This window comes from Salvelinus alpinus, chromosome 10 (assembly GCF_045679555.1).
Source record: "Salvelinus alpinus chromosome 10, SLU_Salpinus.1, whole genome shotgun sequence".
In the NCBI taxonomy this organism is placed as follows: Eukaryota; Metazoa; Chordata; class Actinopteri; order Salmoniformes; family Salmonidae; genus Salvelinus; species Salvelinus alpinus.
The window spans coordinates 23,176,676-23,197,083 of record NC_092095.1 but is presented as its reverse complement, the minus strand read 5'-3'; the positions used below and the strand labels follow the sequence as shown (position 1 = coordinate 23,197,083).

At 40.4% G+C, this 20,408-nt stretch overlaps 1 protein-coding gene across 1 annotated transcript in view; it reads right to left on the bottom strand.

The window, feature by feature from the left end:
* LOC139531735 (melanoma receptor tyrosine-protein kinase-like) overlaps window positions 1-15,835 on the bottom strand; it is a 49,136-nt gene extending 33,301 nt beyond the window's left edge. Inside the window, exon 1 of the mRNA XM_071328465.1 lies at window positions 15,636-15,835. Within this exon, the coding sequence (XP_071184566.1) occupies window positions 15,636-15,714 (79 nt within the window). The 5' untranslated portion in view covers window positions 15,715-15,835. The remainder of the gene's footprint in view (window positions 1-15,635) is intronic.
* Window positions 15,836-20,408: the final 4,573 nt, after the last annotated feature.

Here is a 20,408-nt window from a genome sequence, read left to right as displayed (position 1 = left end):
CATCGCCTTGGTCCGTACAATTGACCTTATTTTAGCGCCCAAGAAACGTAATAGTTCCAGATCAACTTTAATGTCAATACCATTGTAACACACAATTTCTCTCCTTTCCAACAGAATTCATGTCGAGACCTCCACGCTGCCCGTTTCTGCATGATTCAAGAAGGCAATGAGCTCCGTCGGGTCTTTTAAAAAATGGCGGGTGGGGAAACGAAACTAATGCGTGGTAGTGAGAAGGAGAGGAGATGTATGGGAAAACGGCTTTTTTTCACTCGATCTGTCCAACTTATCACCTTATCGCCTCTAAAATGTAAATAAAACACTATAAAGAGTTTATATAATGTTTCATTACATACCTATTTGAAGGTTTGTGTCGAATTTGAATCGGGTTTTTATGGTGGCGCTAAAGTGATCTTCAGAAGTAAACAGCGGCTTTGAGAATCATGATCGCTTGCAGTGATGACGCAAAAAATGACTAGGTATCCCCCCCTTACCCCCGTCACTGTCCATTTCTTGTTTTTAAACGATGAGAGAAGTGCTACACCTGGTGGAGAGAGATTGTAAGACAGAAATAGTCGCTTTGTACGGAATGGGGTGAGTTTACGTTAGCTGGTTTAAGGTTTGTAAACAAAGCCAAAGCAAGGCATAGGTGCATGTGGTGACAGTTTTAAGGCGGTATATTTAAATTACTTACGATAATAAGACGTTACCATTGCTGTACTACATTTCTGGCTTAATTTTTTAAAAATATTTAAATTTTTTAACATTTATTTCACCTTTATTTAACCAGGTAAGCTAGTTGAGAACAAGTTCTCATTTACAACTGCGACCTGGCCAAGATAAAGCAAAGCAGTTCGACACATACAACAACACAGAGTTACACATGGAATAAACAAACATACAGTCAATAATACAGTAGGAAAAAAAGTATATATACATTGTGTGCAAATGAGGTAAGATAAGGGAGGTAAAGGCAATAAATAGGCCATGGTGGCGAAGTAATTACAATATAGCAATTAAACACTGGAATGGTAGATGTGCAGAAGATGAAGGTAGTTGGATGGGCTATGTACAGGTGCAGTGATCTGTGAGCTGCTCTGACAGCTGGTGCTTAAAGCTAGTGAGGGAGATATGTGTCTCCAGCTTCAGTGATTTTTGTAGTTCGTTCCAGTCATTGGCAGCAGAGAACTGGAAGGAAAGGCGGCCAAAGAAGGAATTGGCTTTGGGGGTGACCAGTGAGATATACCTGCTGGAGCGCGTGCTACGGGTGGATGCTGCTATGGTGACCAGTGAGCTGCGATAAGGTGGGGCTTGACCTAGCAGAGACTTGTAGATGACCTGGAGCCAGTGGGTTTGGCGACGAGTATGAAGCGAGGGCCAGCCAACGAGAGCGTACAGGTCGCAGTGGTGGGTAGTATATGGGACTTTGGTGACAAAACGGATGGGACTGTGATAGACTGCATACAATTTGTTGAGTAGAGTGTTGGAGGGTATTTTGTAAATGACATCGCCGAAGTCGAGGATCAGTAGGGTGGTCAGTTTTACGAGGGTATGTTTGGCAGCATGAGTGAAGGATGCTTTGTTGCGAAATAGGAAGCCGATTCTAGATTTAATTTTTGGATTGGAGATGTTTAATGTTAGTCTGGAAGGAGAGTTTACAGTCTAACCAGACACCTAGGTATTTGTAGTTATCCACATATTCTAAGTCAGAACCGTCCAGAGTAGTGATGCTGGACGGGCGGGCAGGTGCGGGCAGCGATCGGTTGAAGAGCATGCATTTAGTTTTCATTGCATTTAAGAGCAGTTGGAGGCCACGGAAGGAGAGTTGTATGGCATTGAAACTCGTCTGGAGGTTAGTTAACACAGTGTCCAAAAAAGGGCCAGAAGTATACAGAATGATGTCGTCTGCATAGAGGTGGATCAGAGAATCACCAGCAGCAAGAGCGACATCATTGATGTATACAGAGAAGAGAGTCGGCCCGAGAATTGAACACCGTGGCATCCCCATAGAGACTGCCAGAGGTCCGGACAACAGGCCCTCCAATTTGACACACTAAACTCTATCAGACAAGTAGTTGGTGAACCAGGCGAGGCAATCATTTGAGAAATAAAGGCTGTTGAGTCTGCCGATAAGAATGTGGTGATTGACAGAGTCGAAAGCCTTGGCCAGGTCGATGAATACGGCTGCACAGTATTGTCTCTTATCGATGGCGGTTATGATATCGTTTAGGACCTTGAGCGTGGCTGAGGTGCACCCATGACCAGCTCTGAAACCAGATTGCATAGCGGAAAAGGTACGGTGGGATTCGAAATGGTCGGTAATCTGTTAGTTATCTTGGCTTTCAAAGACCTTAGAAAGGCAGGGTAGGATAGATATAGGTCTGTAGCAGTTTGGGTCAAGAGTGTCTCCCCCTTTGAAGAGGGGGATGACCGCAGCTGCTTTCCAATCTTTGGGAATCTCAGACGATACGAAAGAGAGGTTGAACAGGCTAGTAATAGGGGTTGCAACAATTTCGGCAGATCATTTTAGAAAGAGAGGGTCCAGATTGTCTAGCCCGGCTGATTTGTAGGGGTCCAGATTTTGCAGCTCTTTCAGAACATCAGCTATCTGGATTTGGGTGAAGGAGAAATGGGGAGGCTTGGGCAAGTTGCTGTGGGGGGTGCAGGGCTTTTGACCGGGGTAGGGGTAGCCAGGTGGAAAGCATGGCCAGCTGTAGAAAAATGATTATTGAAATTCTTAATTATAGTGGATTTATTGGTGGTGACAGTGTTTCCTAGCCTCAGTGCAGTGGGCAGCTGGGAGGAGGTGCTCTTATTCTCCATGGACTTTACAGTGTCCCAGAACTTTTTTGAGTTTGTGTTACAGGATGCAAATTTCTGCTTGAAAAAGCTAGCCTTAGCTTTTCTAACTGCTTGTGTATACTGGTTCCTAACTTCCCTGAAAAGTTGCATATCACGGGGGATATTTGATGCTGATGCAGAACGCCACAGGATGTTTTTGTGCTGGTTAAGGGCAGTCAGGTCTGTTCCTGGTTCTACATTTTTTGAATGGAGCATGCTTATTTAAGATGGTGAGGAAGGCACTTTTAAAGAATAACCAGGCATCCTCTACTGACGGGATGAGGTCAATATCCTTCCAGGATACCCGGGCCAGCTCGATTAGAAAGGCCTGCTCGCTGAAGTGTTTTAGGGAGCGTTTGACAGTGATGAGGGGTGGTCGTTTGACCGCAGGCCCATTACGGATGCAGGCAATGAGGCAGTGATCGCCGAGATCTTGGTTGAAAACAGCAGAGGTGTATTTGGAGGGCAAGTTGGTTAGGATGATATCTATGAGGATGCCCGTGTTTACAGCTTTGGGGTTGTACCTGGTAGGTTCATTGATCATTTGTGTGAGATTGAGGGCATCAAGCTTAGATTGTAGGATGGCCGGGGTGTTAAGCATATCCCAGTTTAAGTCACCTAGCAGCACGAGCTCTGAAGATAGATGGGGGGCAATCAGTTCACATATGGTGTCCAGAGCACAGCTGGGGGCAGAGGGTGGTCTATAGCAGGCGGCAACGGTGAGAGACTTGTTTCTGGAAAGGTGGATTTTAAAAGGAGAAGCTTGAATTGTTTGGGTACAGACCTGGATAGTAAGACAGAACTCTGCAGGCTATTTATGTGACGTTGAATAATGCCGGAAGTAAATCCTTGGTAATGGCTGCCTCCTGAATCCAAGTGTTTGACACGAAGGGCGGAGACCAGTAACTTTCTGATCAAACTTTATCTATGTACCAGCTACAGTCATTTTTCATACTTGGGTCACCCTACTTTGAACTGGTTTCATCCAAATATCATCCAATTTGATTCGTCCATTGACAACAAGTCTGAGTTGCACATGCTTATCTCAACTTTGAATCAGGCCCTAAGAGAATGACAGTATGACTAGTAGGATGTTGATGATAACATTAGTGATTTATTATTGTGTTGTACCATGAACAATGGGCATAGTGTACGACATGGTGTTAAGTCTATTTTCACTTCCAGTTGACTGGGGCTGCCTTCCTGCACCGAACTGTCTCATTCAATAATAGGGAATGCTTGACCCCAGCCACAATATCCCCTAAAATAATCGAACAGAAATAGCCTCAAATGCTCTGCTGAGACAGCCTGCCTCAAGAATGACATTAAGGGTCTATAATTTGCACCTACTGACTTACAGCACTACTGAAGGTCTAATCAGCATACAGCGAATGACATAAGCACTACTGAAGGTCTAATCAGCATACAGCGAATGACATAAGCACTACTGAAGGTCTAATCAGCATACAGCGAATGACATAAGCACTACTGAAGTTCTAATCAGCATACAGCGAATGACATAAGCACTACTGGCCTAATCCGTGTCGACTGAATTGAATTCAGACGTGGGTTCAAATACTACGCTACGTTAAAATATAAATCTTTAAAATCCTTTAGCTGTGCTTGACTGAGCTTGTCTGGCTCAATGGAACCAATGGAATAGTCCCAAAACTCTTATCCACAGAGGACCGGTATCGATACAGGCTTTTGCTCCAATCTAAGCACCTGATACAACAAATCCGTTAAAAAAAGTCTTCAAGAAACTGAATTTGTTGAATCAGCAGTGTGACTGTTAAAAAATAAAATAAATGTATGGCCTGCTCCACCCTGACCTAAGTGCACACATGTTCCTCTATCTGACAGTCTGAGAAAAGAGTACCTGGGGATCTGAATGAACAAGCCGCTTCTGGAAAAACCCAACCATGGGAAATTGGCCTGCAGTTTTCCACGCAGTCTTCACATCCATTGAAAAATGACTAGTTATTGCATAATTTCACATTATGCAGACCGTTTCTTCAGTATGTGTCGGCCTATCTGAGTAAACGAATGATACAGTATGTTGACTTAACAGGCATTAGAAATGTGGCAGATACATTATGTACACACAATAATTAGCCTTTACCTTCCCAATGTTGGTTGCAGAGAGATTTAAATGACACTATCATTTGCATTGTGAACCTGGATGACAGGTTATGGAGCAATTGCTGATGCAAATGGACAGTGCCTTCAGAAAGTATTCACACCCCTTGACTTTTTCCACATTTTGTTGTGTTACAGCCTGAATATAAACATTATTACATTTAGATTTGTTTGTCACTGACCTACACACAATACCTCTTAATGTCAAAGTCGAGTTATTTTTTGGGACATTTTTACAAATTAATTAAAAATGATAAGTATTCAACCCCTTTGTTATGGCAGGCCTAAATAAGTTCTGGAGTAAAAATGTGCTTAACAAGCCAAATAATCAATTGCATGGACTCTGTGTGCTGTAATAGCGTTTAACATCATTTTTGAATGACTATCTCATCTCTGTACCCCATACATACAATTATCTCAAATCAAATGATTGTATTTGGCGCATGTGACAAATAAAGTTTGATTTGATATCTGTAAGGTCCCTCAGTCAAGCAGTACATTTCAAACACAGTTTAAACCACAAAGACTAGGTAGGTTTTCCAATGCCTCGCAAAGAAGGGCACCTATTGGGTAAACATAAAAAAGCATACATTGAATATCCCTTTGAGCATGCTGAAGTTATTAATTACACTTTGGCTGGTGTATCAATACACCCAGTCACTGCAAAGATAAGTACATCCTTCCTAACTCAGTTGCCAGGGATTTCACCATGAGGCCAATAGTGACTTTAAAACAGTTACAGAGTTTAATGGCTGTGATAGGATAAAACTGAGGATGGATCAACAACATTGTAAATACTCCACAATACTACTCTAATTGACAGAGTGAAAAGATGGAAAGCCTGTACAGAATACCTTTTTTTCCAAAGTATACATCCTGTTTGCAACAAGGCACTAAAGTAATACTGCAAAAAATGTGCCAAAGCAATTAACTTTTTGTCCTGAATACAAAGTGTTATGTTTCTGGCAAATCTCTTCATATTTTCAAGCATAGTGGTGGCTGCATCATGTTATGGGTATGCTTGTAATTGTTAAGAACTGGGGAGCTTTTCAGGATAAAAAAAGAGCTAAGTACAGGCAAAATCCTGGAGGAAAACCTGGTTCAGTCTTCTTTCCACCAGACACTGGGAGATTAATTCACCTTCCACCAGGACAATAACCTAAATCACAAGGCCAAATCTACACTGGAGTTGCTTACCAAGAAGACAGTGAATGTTCCTGAGTGGCCGAGTTATAGTTTTGACTTAAATCTACTTGAAAATCTATGGCAAGACCTGATTATGATTGTCTAGCAATGATCAACCACCAATGTGACAGAGCTTGAATAATCTGTTAAAGAATAATGTGCAAATGTTGCACAATCCAGGTGTGGAAAGCTCTTAGAGACTTACCCAGAATGACTCACAGCTGTAACCACTGCCAAAGTATCCACTCAGGGTTGTGAATACTTATGTAAATGAGATATTTCTGTATTTCAATAAATCATTTTCAATAAATTTGGAAAAACTTCTAAAAACATGTTTTCACGTTGTCATTATGGGGTATTGTGTGTAAAAAAAAATAGATTTAATCCATTTTGAATTCAGCCTCTGTAACACAACAAAATGTGGAATTAGTCAAGGGGTATGAATACTTTCTGAAGACACTGTAACTATATGTAGTATGTGTGTAGGATCTTAATTTGAGCCAGTTTGCTAGAGCAGGAAAATAATCATGCAGCAACAGGAAATATGAATTATTATGTGAATTATAATTAATGGCCATTTTTGTAGGGGTTAATAAAAAAAATTGTAAGGGAAATGAAGTCGGTGGAAATTACAAACTTCAGAAGCCTTTTTAAACCTCAAATATACACTACAAGTTTTACATTTCCTGCATTGCATGAAAGTTCTTCTGCAACAGGGTGATCAAATTAAGATCCTACATCTGTATGTATTAAAGTGAGCCTATTCCATAGGTGGTAGACACTTATTACGAGGAAAGCGCATGATAGCCATTAGCCACCCCTCAATAACTCAATAATAGAGTTAATGTGCATTCCATATCTACAACATTCTCCTACTATAACAGGGTTTCCTGTTCCTTGGGTATTACTGACTGTGACCGGTCAGCTGACACCAATTTAATCAGTTCACAAGTGCTAATCTTACTGAAGTTTAATCGGTGGGTATTCTAAGCTGAAAAGGGCAGATAGCTTGTATGTCTCTGGTACAATAAAGTAAAGGGGAAACACTGTCAATCACAGCTTAAGTATTTGAAAGACAAGTCTTTCTGATGCAGTGTGCACAGTGCAGGATGGTTGTTGTAGGGATAAGTGTTTTAGCATAAACCAATCACATTGAGGCACAAAATACTGTAAATATGCTGTGGGCTGATAACTCTAATCGTATCCCCCTTGATTCTTGCTAATGAAAAGCGTGAAAATCTCAGCGGTAGGCAGGAGGCTGCATTTGGAGCAGCAGAAGCACATGGTTCAGAAAATTGGCCAACATATTTATCCCCAGTGTTCCCCTCTCAAGGCCAGAGAACTTGGACTTTCTGTTGTTTACCCTTTTCCAAATGACCGGCGACCCTGTTCTCTGTGCTTTGCCGTTTAACCCTAAGCACTCTCGTCTCTCTCTCTCTCTCTCTCCCTCTCTCTCTCCCTCTTTCTCCTTATCTTCTTCATCTGTATCACTCACTCAGCTCTTTTTCCAGTCCCCCCCACCACACACATCCAGTAAGTCATATTTCATCCTGTCATTCTTTTGACTTTACTTTCTCTATCTCTTTCATTCCCCCCTCTAGTCGATGCTTTTCTCTCATTATTGTGTCTATTGTGGGAACGTGATATCGTCAAGAATAGAGGGTGTTACCAATTCTGAATCTCTTTCTAGAGTTTTACCGTCTGTAGAATTGTGGGGTTTTGTTTGACTAGCTTGGGTGCCAGTCTGTTTTGGCTTTAGCTAACTAGTCATTGTCTTGCCTTGGCATGAACACACATGAACGTTGGTCATTTCCTGCAAGAGGAGGCAACTTGGCACTTGTTTGCACATCCCTCACCTCAAGTGTGGGTCATCATTCACAATCAATAAGTGTAAAATAACTAAGCATCAGTATTGGTGTCTATGCTCTAAATCTCTACAGTCAGACCCTACAATGGATAACACATGTACATTAGCAACTTGGCATATCACTTTAGAATGTGGAACAACTTGGAACACTTTGTGTGCATTCGCGGAAGTCCAACATATGTCGGTCAAACAAACCTTTTTGGGTGGGAAATCGATAGGTTTGCTAGGGACGAATCAATGAGATTTACAGGAGATTATTAACATTGACGCCTACCACTTAGTGTCGCAAGTGCATTATCGATTCTGATGTAGAGCAGCCGTTCAAAAGTATTTGTCCTGTCCTCCCACATCAATCACGAGTCAAGTGACCCATCTATCACTTGTTATGTACACTATGTCTTGTTTAACAAATGCCTGGTATTTTGATTAAGATGTGCGCTATGGCAGATCAAGGATGTTTGAGTTGGGATTTGCTGGAAATTACGCTAGACCTCACTGAAAACCGGACCCTCATTCAAAGGCGAAATTCATTCAAAATGAACACTGAACTGAGCCAGAGGCAGGTGACCCTGATGTTTCAACATGTCATGGCAATGAGGATTTTTTTAAAACAAGCCTTGTATGTCAAAGCAGGAAGGAAGATTCAAATTGGAGGAAAGAAAAATCAACATAATTGTTTAGATCTTCAAACATATTACCCACTTGGCACAGACGTCAATTCAACGTCTATTCCACGTTGGTTCAACAAAATATCAACAAAATGACGTGGAAACAACGTTGATTCAACCAGTGTGTGCCCAGTGGGTAGAGACGTTAGAGACATATTAGAGACGCAACATATAGTCATGTCACACATCCAAGTCTCACAACTGGATTCACTCTGTCACAGATTCATTGTCATATATTTCATCCTGTCATTCTTTTGACTCTATTTTGGATGAATTTCCTGTCTTTTGTGAATGAGAAGGTGTGGTACACTATGTGATAACAATCTTAGATCCGGATTAATTCGAAGCATTGGGTCTAGGTGGAATCTTTCACTCAAAAAAACTGCCATCTGCAATCGGACACCTGAGCTGAAACAACAGGAGGGGTTGTCACTCTGAAAGAATAGGAGAAGGGCTTTTTTGCTTCTTATCTCAATAGGATCACGAAAACTCTTCTTCTCTCCCAAGTGAACGTCTCACATTTCATCACCATGACTGACTGGTCTGAATACTTTACATATGAAAAGAACACCACATAAGAAGAATCAACCCAGTGACAGGAAGTTGTTTTTCAGCCCCCAATCCGGAATTTCGCAACCCTTTGGACTCGAGAATTTCAGATAAAGTCTCCCTGTCTCTCACAGCGTATGTAGCGAGAGACAATATTATTCACTGAGCAGTCCCCCTTTAAGTCCAAGAACTGTTGCCAAGAAAGACAGAAATGTGTAACAGCAGCTTTATATTGAATTTGAGCAAATGACATTAAGGCTGCTTTAAATTAGATAGTGCAGTTAACAAGGAGGTGGCACATATGTAGTATCTATAGAAACACTTAAGTGCCTCAGATTAAATAAAATAGCATAATTGTTTGTTTGTCAGTGTGTTTTCTAGGGGTTATTGGAGAGTAAACGTTGTTTACGTTGTTGTCATTGCTTAAAATTCATGACTTATATTACATCTAAAAAGGGCCATATATTGAAAGTGTTTTGGCGTATATCTGAGTTAAACCTGTTTTGATTCGGATAGCACTCAGACAACTTGAAGTGAACAACTGTCTAGCACCAGGTTTGAGATAGTATACTTGAAACTCAAGACAAGAGAGAATCTCTACTCCAGGGGTGGCCAACACTTCCTGGAGAGCTACTGGATAGGCAGGTTATTGATCCAGCCTTGCCCTAACACACCAGTATCAGCTCTTTATCGAGACCTAAAGAGCAGCTGATTAGTAAAAATCAGGAGTGTAGGGCAGGTCTGGAACAAAAGCCTGCACACCCAGCAGCTCTCCAGGAGGAGGGTTGACCACTCCTGTTCTACTTCAACACACCAATTGCTGTAGTTATTTCTGGACATAAGAACAACATTAAAAAAAGTGAATCTAAGCCTGACCATGGTCTCTTTTAACAGTTTATTAACAGCTATTTCTCCTGGGATTTGGTGGTCTTTTTTCCAGCCAAAACTAATCCAGCCTGGTCTGTCCCATAAATTATTTTTATGATTTGCTAAATGAAAATAAGGGGATTAAGCCCAGGGGGAAACACAAATCTGTAAGTCTGCTCATGTAAAAATAGATACTAGAGATTTGGTCATTTCCATGTGAAAGGACCCATGAGCACTAACATGTGAAGTTCACAGGATCATGTAAAAATGGGTGTCAAATGAAAGTGTCAATATATATTTTTTTTAATTAAGGCATATTTATATTTTCAACCATTTCCCATCATAAAAATGAGGAATAAGCAAAGGCTTTGATTTCTGGTCAAACATATGGAAAAGGAATCTTAAAGGGTATTAGAAACACATCAAAATACAATACTGTTGAAAAATCCCTGCCAACTAATTCCATCACTTATATATACCTTTTGATCTTTTTTTCTGCCTTCTGTAAGTTTTTCAGAAACATTGCATTCTGCCTTGAAATTCCTTTACCTAATGAGGTACGATAATGAAAGTTCACAGATGTAACAAGTAAAGGTAGACCTATCAATTAGTTATACTCGACTGTACTATACTGAACTCTACTGTTCTCTACTGTACTGTATTGTAAAGGCAATGTGTCAGGTCATAGCTGACACCATTGTTTCTGCAGACATCATTGAATCTTAATTCAGAGCAGATATTTAACATTGTTTTTGGATAACTTGGGCACATAAAAAACAGATCTTCACATTTTTTCCAGTAAAAGTGTTTTTGTAAAACACAATGTGTAAATTGTTAAAAGTAGTCATTGTGTATAGAGTAGTATGATTTGCTAAACTTTGAAATCAATGGTTTTTGTTTGGCATACATTTTAAGTGAGATTCCATTACCTTGGAATTGTCAATTTACCTCTACCTACAGTATCTAGAAGTGTTTGCACCAGCTGCAAAGTTTGCACTTGTTTTTGTTAAGTTGGGAATAAAACAGCCAGAAAAAAGCTAAATCATAAAACTCTTCATTTAAACTTGACCTTACATTAAACCTTCTTTCACACTTGTTTTATCTTTACGTTCATCCCAACAACAACAAAAAATCCCTCATATACTTGTAAAAGATTTGCTTGCCAGAATTTTTCAAGCAAAATAAGTCCATTGCAATTCAGCCAACAGAGCAGCTGTGATTTGTGAGATATGATGTTATTGGACTAACACCGATAAGTGTTACAGAGTGGACACAAGTGACCTCCCCCTGGGTGATATAATAGGATATTCAGGCCTAAAATCAATGGAGCATTATTCACTCTTCACACACTCAATAACAGATGAACCCTAAATGGCCCAACAAGTGCTGTATTGACATTGTTCTTGAATCATATGTGGCATCACGTGTCAAATGTTAAAGTGTTCAAATTGATTTCTAATTCCTTTCTAGCAAATACTGATTCATGGTTAATTCTCAAAAGGTTCGATTTAGCCTAGTCAAAACGCTATTGTGAAAACAGCAATGGGAAAGCTGCCCTCCTTGGTTGGAGAGGACATATAATTCGGGGAATAGCCGATATATGCTTGAGAGGCCAGCATTTCGACAGACTCTGGAGCCAAATGCCAAGGCTGGACAGTGTCCTTGTCGTACCATAGACATAGCTGATTAGAACTAATGCCGTAGACACAACCACGGAGCTATTTAGGCAGATTAGTAAAATATATGCTAAACAACACTAAATTAATCAAATCTAAGTCATGATAGAAGAAAAACAAATCTGAAAGTTATTTGTTTACCAGCTTGGATGCTGCTCAGTTTAGTGTCATATAAGGTCATATATCTGGAACTTTTTGTTGTAACACCTGATGGAAGGTGGTTTAAGGTTCCACTAGTCAAATGGACACTGTTCTTTAGACAGGGGTCTAAAGAATATATAAAAGATTGAAAAACAAAAAAGGTAGTAAAGGCACGGTCTGGTCATCCAACCAACTGAACACGTTTCCAAAATCAGAATAATTGTGATATCAAAACAAAATATTAAAAATATTTAATCAGTTCCTTTCTTCCAAGAAACGGGGAGGTGTTTGACATTTTACCAACTTCTTTTCAACGTACATTGATACTTACTTTTAACATTTGAAACAGAGGTGTTAAAAGCATTCCAGGTAGGGTTAGAGTGCACAGGTTGATGGGTTAAACACTCTCATAAATGGAGCCTAGGGAAATTCCGCCCAGAACTTGACTCCACATGTTTCTAGAAAGAAAGAAATGTTTCCATTTCTCAAATAGATTGCTTCCGTAAAAAAATGTGTGTTACCTTTGTGTTGTTCTCTTTGCTTCTTAATACGCAAAGGCAGCACGAGCCAAGAGTTTACCGTTTCGGCATTGCAATTCAAATTGAGATGCCGCATAAACCAGACACAAAGAAAGGACATACAGACAGAATATGTAGAAGATTTCCACTTGAAGATCTTATGATACTTAATTACGAGGTCCACCGTACCTTCTCTGAGTTGATACAAAAAAAACAATTTCTTCATGCACCTGGTAGTCCATGGTGCTTCTACTATAAAATCCTTCAGTCATGTGTGTGCCCTATACCTATCTGGTTTGCTGTTGTAGTTCTTCCCCACTACACCAAGTGAGACCTTTTAGTGAGCCATCATTTAGCAGACACTCTTATCCAGAGCAACTAGGGTTAGGGGCCTTGCTCAAGGGCACATAAACACATTTTTCACCTCTGGGATTCGAACCAATGCTCTTAAACGCTCTTAACCGACTCCACTACATTACAGTATGTGGCTCAGGGTTCTTAAAGTCCTTGAATCTTTGGAATGCAAATACTTTGTGAAAAGGATTGCATGTTGACAACTGCCTGAACGTTCTTTCAATGGATTAGAAGTTGTTACATTGACTGTGTGACTTCGTAAAGATCTTCTAGAGCTTTGCAGGACTGTATTTCTAATGTGTATAGGCCAGATGAGCCTTGTGTGGCTGGCTGGTTTGACGGTTTTTACAACACATGCAGTCTGTTAGAGGCCACAGGCAAGGTATTACTAGGTAAACTCACAGGGTTCAGATTGGCAAATGCTTTACTTGTCCTCTGTCAACAGATTCTCAAAGAGGAAAACTTGTCAGAGGCTAAAACACAGGGCTGGTCATTAGACTGATGCCACAAATTGAGTTTGATGGACTTATCATGCACACCTAACTAGTCCTATAAGTGCCTAGTGGAGTGAAGGTCAGAGCTACTTTTCAGGACAACAAATCTGTTTTATTTCCCTCTTTTGCTTTTCTTTGCATTGAAAGAGGACACCATTCACTGAGAGTATCATCTCAATGCTAAGGCTATCTGTTAAGGTCTATTAATATCCATGAACAATAATAATAATACATTGGCATCTCTTCAGCTAAGTATGTCAAACCAGGAATAACATGCTTCCGACAAATGGGAGCCGAAAAAGCTTTCTCCTCAAATGCATTGAAATAATATGTAACAGCTGCACAACAAAACAAAACCCATGATGGACCCTTGACACAATAAAATTACCCTGAAATGCAGACGGCTGCAATTGAGAACCTGGCAAGAGCTTTAGAGAACAATAGCATCCATTGAATCAAAACAGCAGAAAACGTCACTGAACCACTGTCATATGAGAAGGTCATTACTTTCACCAATTTAAGATGGATCTTCCAATCAAATTAGCTATTTACTTGCATTAAACAATTGCGTTCATTTTATCAAGGACCTTGTTACATTGTTACTAACACTCAGTTATTGAATTCTTTAAGACACTGAGGATCACAATTATACGGATAAACCAATGATACTTGTTATTTGCAGTGCTAATTCCATATGTATTTTTATAAGTCTGTGTTATAGTGGAAACAGAGGGAACATGTCTAAGAAGTCAACTATGACAAATGAATTCAATTCAAACAATCCATTCAAACAATGTACTGAAGATGAACACTAATTGCCATAGACACAAACCAGGATAATTGGGGTGTGAGCCTTAAGCAAGGGTCCTTCCAGAAGCTACCCTTTGTTCAAGCTGTTGTGTGAGGCCAGTCAAAGAAAAGGAACAGTCAGCTATTCTTACTCAAAGATGAACAATAACTCAAGTATTGTCTCTTACGATGATGTCTGTTAATTACAGAAACAAAATATAAGAAAATCATGTCAGCATTTTATAGTTCAATTTACATCCATTTTAGTAGGCTACCCAAAAAGGAAAAATCATTCATCATCATAAATAATAAAACATGTCACTGTAGAAGGTAGTGAATGAAAAAAGGGAATACACATTGTAACCACCAATTCCAATTCAACTACATCTAATACGACTGAATTCATCTGGCAAGCAGAATATGCTCTTTCCTCTATATCACAGTTTATAAAGGAAACGACTGCTAAATATGTCTAATATTATAATGTTTTAACCAGAGACACTGTCTATCTCTCTGACTGCACTATAAATCAAGAAATGTAGAGCAGAATAAAATAGATACCAGAATTGTCCATCCATTTTGGTTAGAATGGAAATGTGTACCTGGCTTTTGCACAACAACCCCAGACGAACGCCTAACCAGATCAGACACTTCCACAATCTGCTAACAATCTGGTGTGTTTTGAAACTAGCGGGAGTCCCAGACAGCTAGCACTCTGGCCAGATCAGAGGGTCTCCTACTGCAGGTGGTTGTCCACAGAGGAGCCAGGGGGACAAGGGGCAGTCCCTGCTCCATGGGGGACCCCGTCTGTCATCACCACCATCTGGACTGGAGACCCACTTTGGCACAACACAGGACCAGATCTGGTCTCCTCTTTCCTAGTGGTGGCTAATGTGCCAAGACAGTTTAGACATGGAACAGGCAATGGACAGTCTCAGAGCAGTTCTGGAACTCCTTGTGGGTTAATTAGGTACAAATAATCTATAGACTATTGCATTTAATTTGAAGTTTGATGTTTAATGTGTAAGGAGTGATGATGCAGCTTTAGTTTAGGCCTATAGTCATATTGTTTCTATTCAGAAAATTAAAAGTATTATTTTGGTTAGAATTAGCCTTAAAACAGTAACGCAGTGACAGGGACAAACATTGCAGAGCTCTATGTATATATGAAGCCCTTAAGCAGGTGTTCAGAAAAGTAGGCTAAATAGCTCTCAATGGTAGGCTATTGATTTGCTTTTTTTAAAGTTTAAAGTTTATATAAGTGTATTAGCCTACTGCCTTTGTCTACTGATGCATTGAGATAAATACTATTGAAATCATGTGACATGTCTTCGGAATTATGCTACATGATGTGGATGTCTCCTTTAAAAAAAATGTTTGGCAGACTTTTCCTCAGACCAACAAACAGGTTACTGTAGAAGTAGAAGAAGCATTGTCATTTAGAATTCCGTTTCCGTGTCAATCATTCCGTTTAAGTAGCCTAGGCTAACCTAGTACTAATTCCCACATTTTACCAAATTCCCCACATGCAAAGTCGGTCTCACACCTACCTTTCTTGTGCGCTGTGAGTGTCACGCAGTAGCACATGCAGAACAAGGCAGCAATAACTATTCCAGTTTCAGGTCGCATTGTTTCCAAAATGTGTTATATTCAATGAAATTAGAGGAGAAATGTATCCATAGTCTTGGGCGAACCCCTTTATGTGATGTATCTACCCCCGCTTTACGTTCAGGAGAGGTAATAGGTGTAGTCTATTTGGGTGGGACTTCGTTGAACTGTCTCTCTCTCTTTTCACGGTGATTGGTCCTCTTCCGTCTCGTGTATCGCAGTCAGAGCAACTTTCAATTGTTTTGACGTCATTTGGAAGGAGTATCGTTCGAAAGCAAAGCAGTCATGTGCAAAGTTATATCAAGCATGGCCATTGCATACGTTATCTCAAATAGGCCTATCCCTGGCTGGAATAACATTTTATTAGGTTGATATGTTCATATTGCAAGTAGGCTACATGCCTAGGCTTCTTATTGCAAGCTATTTTCTAAACAGGGGTGTATTCAACCTAGAGTTGAATACATTTTGAATTACATAGGCTACCTACAGTAGAAAAGAGGATAATATCTTCTTTCTATTGTCAACTTTATTTCTCAACTCCTAATATTGCGAAAATTGCACTCATTAGAGGTAATTACACTCACTGAAGCAGAGTATGTGAGCTCCCACTCATCGCTCAAGGACCTACCTGATGATATGTGGCCACTGTGTTTAAAAACAACTAGCTTTTTGTCTAATCTATTGATGATCAGATAATTCAGTTGTAACTGGCTCTGTTGCACTCACATGCTGACCAGACCGGACACGTCGCGTGCGCGAGCGTTGCAAAATAAATTTAGAAATCCATGTTATTCAATTATTGCACCCACACTGCTCTAGCGCGCCAACAAGCGTCTGCGACGCAAAGGGCTAAAATAGAAGTCATTCCTATTTCTGACGCAGATCGCGCTGAAAGTCCTGCCTCTCCCATCTCCTCATTGGTTTATAGAAGCAGGTACCCACGTGCCATCTCCTCATTGGTTATACCCACATGGGTGATTGAAAGACGAACTTTGTTGCCGGTTGTCGTGGTAATACTATGAAAGTTTAGATGGATCACCATATAAATTCAAAGATAAAAATGCCTGGAAGGAGGAGAGATGACTAGAAACGATTCGGTTGGCCGTTTTATGTGTGGATTAATTGTCGGAGTAGAGGTCCTTGTGCATTTCAGGTAAAATAACAACTCAATGTTTATATCCCAGGACAAATTAGCTAGCAACAGCAAGCTAGCTAAATAGGACAAATTAATGTTAGCTAGCAAGTGCTAGCTAACTAGCTAAATTGCCATACATGTTTAATGCTTTTCGACCTGTCCCCAAATTAATGTAATTGGTTCAGAGTTTGTTTTGATATTTTGACCTGCGTGTCGTGATTACGTTTGGTGTGGGGGGGCAAAATACATTTATGCACGATAGCGCACTATGGCGCAAGCGCGCAGCCGGTTTAGGTTCCGTGTAAGGGGCACCATGACCCACACAAATCTGAGTGGGTACAAAGTATGTGAAGATGGCAGCGGGGTGGGCCGGAGGGGGGATATGGCCCCATCTGGAAGTTGGAGAATGTAGCATTTTTCAAACACCTGAAACTGCTTTTTCCTGCAATCATTGTGCTTTTTTTGGGGCATATCCAAGCATACCTCTTGAGCGGTCTGTATCCTCCTGACTGGCGGTTCTTTTTTTAAAGAAACTAAATGCTTCTCTGCATCTCTGTTAAAATCTGGGTAAAAGATTTAAAGGAATGTGAGTCTTATTCAGTACATTTAGCAATTTCTTGCATTTCTGAAGTCTACCAACCTAGCTACTCTAACTTGATTGATAGCCTGAAAAAAAGCTTGGTAGCTAGTTATAAAGTTGGGAGATTGGGAACCTGGCCTAGCTAAAGCCAACTTCATAAAATTGCTACAGATGTAGGATCTTAATTTGATTACCCAGTTGCAGGAGAACTTTCCTGCAATACAGGACATTTTTAACTTGTAGTGTATTTGAGGTTTAAAAAGGCTTCTGAAGTTTGTAATTTCCACTTTGAAATTACAGACTATTTTCCCTTACGAAAAATGTATCAACCCCTACAAAAATGTCAATTAATTAGAATCCAAATAATAATTCACATTTCCATCTGTAGGTGGTTAGTAGTACAGGGTTTCGGGTTTTCGGGAAAATTTGACCAGGAAGATTTTAATTTACCAGACATTTGAAAAATTTACCTGACATCCCTCAAATCCGACTTGGCGCAGCCAGCGCCATCAATAAATGAGTGACGTTGACCAAATGAGCCACATTTACATGTCCTTAAAAACAGCCTATAACAAATTACAAAAACATTATTCCTTGTGTTTTGATGTGTAGTATACGCAAAACTTTATAGTAATTTTTTTTAAATAGTTTTTCCTAAAACAATATTCGTCCACCTCACTGTTCAGCTGTCGGTGATTTGAGCACTAAATGCATGAGGGCATTGCATGCAAAGGCCTAAAGCCTTTGGAGTCCACTGTATGATATTAATGTAAAAAATATATATATAAAAAAGGAAGAGAAGCTTAGGCCCAGCTGCAGAGAGAAATAGAGAGCGATAGAGATATCCCAGTGGCATGCTATGACACCGACATACATTTCTTTATGTCAGATGGCTACTGCGTCTGCTATGCGGATATAGCCGTACAGGAGGCTAATTCGTAATTTATCAGAATATTTTGGATAAAGATAAGCATTATTTTGTTATATTATAGGAGTAATTCTGGTAGGCCTGAAACGTTCTTTCTCACCTCAAGTTCATCTGTCAGTTGGAGCACCAGTGAGCACAGCCTTCATAGGCCTGCAGTAGCTAAATCTTAATAATATCCACACCAAACCATTCTAAACTTTATTAGGGTAATATCAAATGTAAGTCAAGCCATTGTTCATTAGAGAAATATGAGAAGGCTGTTATACTGAGGGAAACAGCATCACAGTTGGAACTGAATTTGGCCAAAGAAAATGGCTAAATAGAATTAAACAAAACCCTTACGATCTGGTTTAAACCCTCCCAAACGTTTTGAACAGGCTATATTGCATTAATTACCAACAAAGGCTAGTGCCTACCGTACCCAACAAATGACAGAAATAGGCTAATGTTATTTATTTTACAACAGGCCTACTTATAACCTACACTATATATACAAAAGTATGTGGACACCCTTCAAATGAGTGGATTCAGCTATTTTAGCCACACTTGTTGCTGACAGGTGTATAAAATAGAGCACACAGCCATTCAATCTCCATAGACAAACATTGGCAGTAGAATGGCCTTACTGAAGAGCTTAGTAACTTTCAACGCGGCATCGTCGAAGGATACCACCATTCCAACAAGTCAGATGTCTGCCTTGCTAGAGCTGCCCCGGTCTGCCCCTGTAAGTTCTGTTATTGTGAAGTGGAAACGTCTAGGAGCAATAACGGCTCAGCGGCGAAGTGGTAGGCCACAACAACAGCTCAGCGGCGAGACGGTAGTCCATACAAGCTCACAGAATGGGACTGCCGAGTGCTGAAGCGCGTAGCACGTAAAAATTGTCTGTCCTCGGTTGCAACACTCACTACCGAGTTCCAAACCTCCTCTAGAAGCAATATCAGCACAATAACTGTTAGTCGGGAGCTTCATGAAATGGGTTTCCATGGCCAAGCAGCCGCACACAAGCCTAAGATCACCATGCGCAATGGCAAGCATCGGCTGGAGTGGTGTTCGCCGCCATTGGACTCTGGAGCAGTGGAAACTTGGAGTGTCTTTGGAGTGATGAATCACGCTTCACCATCTGGATGTCCGACAATCAAATCTGGGTTTGGCGGATACCAGGAGAACGCTACCTGCTCAAATGCATAGTGCCCACTGTAAAGTTTGGTGGAGGAAGATTAATGGTTTGGGGCTGTTTTTCATGGTTCGGGCTAGGACCCTTAGTTCCAATTGAAGGGAAATCTTAACGCTACAGCATACAATGACATTCTAGACGATTCTGTGCTTCCAGCTTTGTGGCAACCGTTTGGGCAAGACCCTTTCCTGTTTCAGCATGAAAATGCCCCCGTGCACAAAGCAAGGTCCATACAGAGATGGTTTGTCGAGAAGAACTTGACTGGCCTGCACAGAGCCCTGACCTCAACCCCATCTAACAGCTTTGGGATCAATTGGAACGCCGACTGCGGGCCAGGCCTAATCGGCCAACATCAGTGCCCAACCTCACTAATTATTTTGAGGCTGAATGGAAGCAATTCCGAGCAGCAATGTTCCAACATCTAGTGGAAAGCCTTCCCAGAAGAGTGGAGGCTGTGATTACAGCAAAGGGGGGACCAACTCCATATTAATGGCCATGATTTTGGAATGAGATGTTCGACGAGCAAGTGTCCACACACACGTTTGGTCATGTAGTGCATCTGAAACTAAATACAGAATATTTTTATTTTTAAGAGGACAAATCTGGGCATGACGCCTCTGGTTGCGCTCACATTTTACAGTCGATAGACATCTTTACGACTGTTACAAACTTAGACTCATCTGTTTTTATCTTTTCAAACAGCTCTTGCACTAAAAGTGCATTACCATAATTTTCACAATTTCACAGTATGATTACAACCTCATAGTGTGACAAAAATGATAAAATAGTCAAGTTTCTGATTACAGTGGGCCTTTAACATAAAATATCAGCTGTCAAATATCAGAGTACATTTCATCAGTGAATGTAACAGAGTTAAAGGTAGACTCAGCAAAATGAC